The 3,210-nt window shown below is 56.1% G+C and overlaps 1 protein-coding gene across 2 annotated transcripts; it reads right to left on the bottom strand.

Annotated features, from left to right (window-relative positions):
• Positions 1 to 651: 651 nt before the first annotated feature.
• HOXD8 (homeobox D8) lies at positions 652 to 2,802 on the bottom strand. Of its 2 annotated transcripts, XM_053947779.1 has the most exons (3): positions 2,490 to 2,802; positions 2,069 to 2,216; positions 652 to 1,487 (listed from the first exon to the last, which is right to left on the bottom strand). In XM_053947779.1, the coding sequence occupies exons 1-3, from the start codon at positions 2,598 to 2,600 to the stop codon at positions 1,192 to 1,194; spliced, it is 555 nt and encodes a 184-aa protein (XP_053803754.1). In that variant the 5' UTR covers positions 2,601 to 2,802; the 3' UTR covers positions 652 to 1,191. The 2 variants fall into 2 exon arrangements, with proteins under 2 accessions (XP_053803754.1, XP_053803753.1); XM_053947778.1 differs by having other exon boundaries at positions 2,069 to 2,802.
• Positions 2,803 to 3,210: the final 408 nt, after the last annotated feature.

The raw sequence follows: 3,210 nt of genomic DNA on the forward strand, positions 1-3,210 counted from the left end.
TATTTAGGGGTAGAAACATCTTTCTCTCACTCTACGCATGGTTTGGGACTCCTAAGAATTACAGCCCTCGAGAAACCCCCACGCAAGGTCACAAAATCTTTGTATTCCTCTGCCTGTCAGCCATCCTCGGGGGAGGCTGGGCCCGTTTTGGCCGTGGTTTGCGTGGCAGGGCTGGAAGCCCCGCACCGGTTGGAGCAGCCCTTGGGGATGGTTGGGGTCGGAGCGCTCTCCGGGCTCTCTCCCTCCAGCCGGGCTGGCAGCAAATCGCTCCGTAGGGTAAGGGCCGTATTTGCCGGCTGCGGTCTCCTGCACGGCCGCTCCGCAGCCCGGGGTGGGCGGCAGGAACAGGCGAAAGCAAGGCCCAGGCGCACGTCGGGGGCTCCCTGGGCCGGCCCGCAGCCTGCGCTCCGCTCGCAGGTGAGGCCGCGGTCCCCGCTGGCCGCTGCTTGGACCACGGCTCCGCAGCGCCCGGGGCAGCGAGCAGTAAAAGGCAGGTTTTGTACGCATTGTGCCATTCCCAGACCCCATAGAAACACCCAGCATCGGAGGAGAGACGGGGGAGGGCACAGGGGAGAGTTAGTCCGGACCAGTGGAAACTCTGAAGGTTTCTTGAGGAGTAGATTACAAAAGGAATATAGAGATGTCGATGCATTTTATAATTGAATAAATTCGGTTTATTTTAATCAAATATTATAGAAGAAGGTTAAATATATTCCTATGATATTTTCTTCAAGATTATTAAATTTATTTAATTTATTCAACATAAGAACAAGAATTAAAATAGTACAAGTGCACTTGTCTTGATTAATAAAGCATTGTTAAATGTCTTACTTATTGATATTTATTATTAGGAAGTTTATGTCGTTTCCCACAATCACCGTCTTTTAAGATTGCAAATATATATATATATATATATTTGTATATAATTAGAAATTTATTGCTAGAAACTCTGTATCAAATTTGAAAAAATAAGTAGTTGAAATGTTAAATCTAGAGATCGTTCTGGATACGCTAATAAACAAAATAAAAGCACAAACAAGTGAAGCATCCGAAGCAAGGAAATGTCAAACGGAGGGACATGGGGTCACTCGTCCCACGACAAGATCACGTAGAGGTGTGGATGAGCTGAGATGTTGGGCTTTAGCCTTGGTTATTTTTGATTGACTTTCACAAAGACATTTGGGGCAAAAATTAATTCGTCTGGCCTTCAGCTCTGTCTTCTTCCAGATCATGTGCTTCCTTTTTGGCCTCCCCTTCCTTTCCCTCCTGTCTGGAAGCGGGGAATTTGTCCTTGTTGTTCTCTTTTTTCCATTTCATCCTTCTGTTCTGAAACCATATCTTTACCTGCCTCTCGGTGAGTCCTAGTGCGTGGGACACCTCGATCCTTCTCTTCCTGGTCAGATAGGGGTTAAATAGGAACTCCTTTTCCAGCTCTAGAGTCTGGAATCGGCTGTATGTTTGTCTTCCTCTCCTCCTACCCGGCGCTGCTGTTTAAAACAAAAACATAGGGTTTTGGAGGTTGGTGTGGCCGTTCAAAACAAGGCGCAGGCAAGCAGCGAGGACTCCGGTCCCTCCGGAATCCCTCGAGAGAAGCCCCACAGAACCGCAGGGAGAGAAAGCAGAGGGCACAGAGGAGTCTAGAGCTTTAAACTTGAGTGAGAGAAACACAGCTATAGTAAATGCACGAAGCGCCTCAGCTGTCCCTCTGCATAGGATGTTGCGGGGTCACTTTATCATCTTGTATACCACCCCCTTCCCGACCCTGCACCCTTCCCGTTCAGGCAGCGGCGACGGGAGACAGGCGAGCGTGTCAGCTGCGCCTCAGAGTCCGAGAGGCGTCTCAAAGGCTACTCTTGGGTTGGTAGCTGAGTGCTGCAGAAGTTTCTGCTTGCTCACTGCGTCTCTTTATTATCGCAAGCCACCGCGGTGATAGGAATCGCGGTGAGAGAGGTAGGGAGTGGCGGAGACAGAGGCAGGGAGCGAGAGTCAGCGAGAAAGAAGCAGGAGGAGGAAAAGAAAGTTTCAAACTCAGACGTGAGATGGAAGCAAATTTTTGACTGCGTCCAACCTTGTGGTCTCATCCAGGGAAACATTTGAGCAGGAGACGAGCTCTGATTTAAGTGGTCTGGTTCCTCGCCAATATTAGCACTGGACGATTTACAGTCAGGATATTGTACCAGCTCGGCCTCTTGCTGTGTCGTAAAAATCTGCTGTCTCTGTAAGTTATCGTATCCGTAAAATTTAGCGGGCTCCCCGTGACAGGTAACCCCGCTGCAGGGGGCAGGAGGCGGAGGCGCGGCGGGGGGAGGAGGAGGCGGCTGGTAGGCGGCCGTGGGGCTCCCCCCGGCCGGGTGGTAAAAGTCCGCGGCCGCGCCGCCGCCCCCCACCCCGCCGGGCGCGGGGTGCGGGAAGCCGGCGGCGGCCGCGCCGTTCCCGTAGAGCAGAGCGGCGGCGGCAGCGGCGGCGGCAGCGGCGTGTCGGCCGCTCACCTCGGGTGCGAAGTGACAGTCGTAGTACGGGGAATTGATGGCTTCCCCCGCCGCCGCGGCCGCCGCCACCTTGTACTTGGAGTACAGCGGGTTGACAAAGTAGGAGCTCATCGGGGAGGGGGCAGCGGCGGGCGGGGGCACGGGGCGCTGCTCACGCCGCCGCCGCCGCCGCCGCCGCCGGTGCCTCTACGCCGCGCTCATGCCGCCGCCTCCGTCGTCGCTGGCCCGTGCGCTCCCCGCTCCTGCTCTCCGTGTACGTGGTGACCAGGACTGGATTATAATCGCTCCCAAAATGACCTGCCTCACTGCTTTTACTATTTCCTATTAGGCACACAGCAGCCCGCGCACGCACACACACACACACACACGCTCATGAGCTCAGGGGGGACTTTTGGCTTCAGTTTACATGTGCCGCTCCTCGGGCAAGAAAAAAACTCGGCCCAGCCCTGCCCGGATCCACCCCGGCCGCGGCACCCCCGCTCCCCCCTCCGGTGTGCGCTCGCTAGGAGCCGCTGAAACCCCCGCCGCGCAGGGGCGAGGCGGCCGCGCAGATCCCGCGCGATAACCGCGGGCGCGCTGCCCGGGGCGACGCCGCCCGGCTCACCCAGGCTGTACTGCCCGGAGCGCGGCCTGCAACGCCGACCGGCAAGGGCAGAACCCCGCAGAGGGAGTCGATGCCCGTCGCAGGGTCTGCGGGGTGTAGGCGAAGGCAGTGGGGTGC

The sequence above is a fragment of the Vidua chalybeata genome, chromosome 7, assembly GCF_026979565.1.
Source record: "Vidua chalybeata isolate OUT-0048 chromosome 7, bVidCha1 merged haplotype, whole genome shotgun sequence".
NCBI classification, from domain to species: domain Eukaryota; kingdom Metazoa; phylum Chordata; class Aves; order Passeriformes; family Viduidae; genus Vidua; species Vidua chalybeata.

Coding starts and splice junctions, on each gene's coding strand:
- HOXD8 (XM_053947778.1), bottom strand. CDS start 2,600: ATGAGCTCCTACTTTGTCAACCCGCTGTACTCCAAGTACAAGGTGGCG. Junction 1,488..2,068: donor TCCCTGGATGAGACCACAAG/GTTGGACGCAGT, acceptor TGTTTTAAACAG/CAGCGCCGGGTAGGAGGAGA.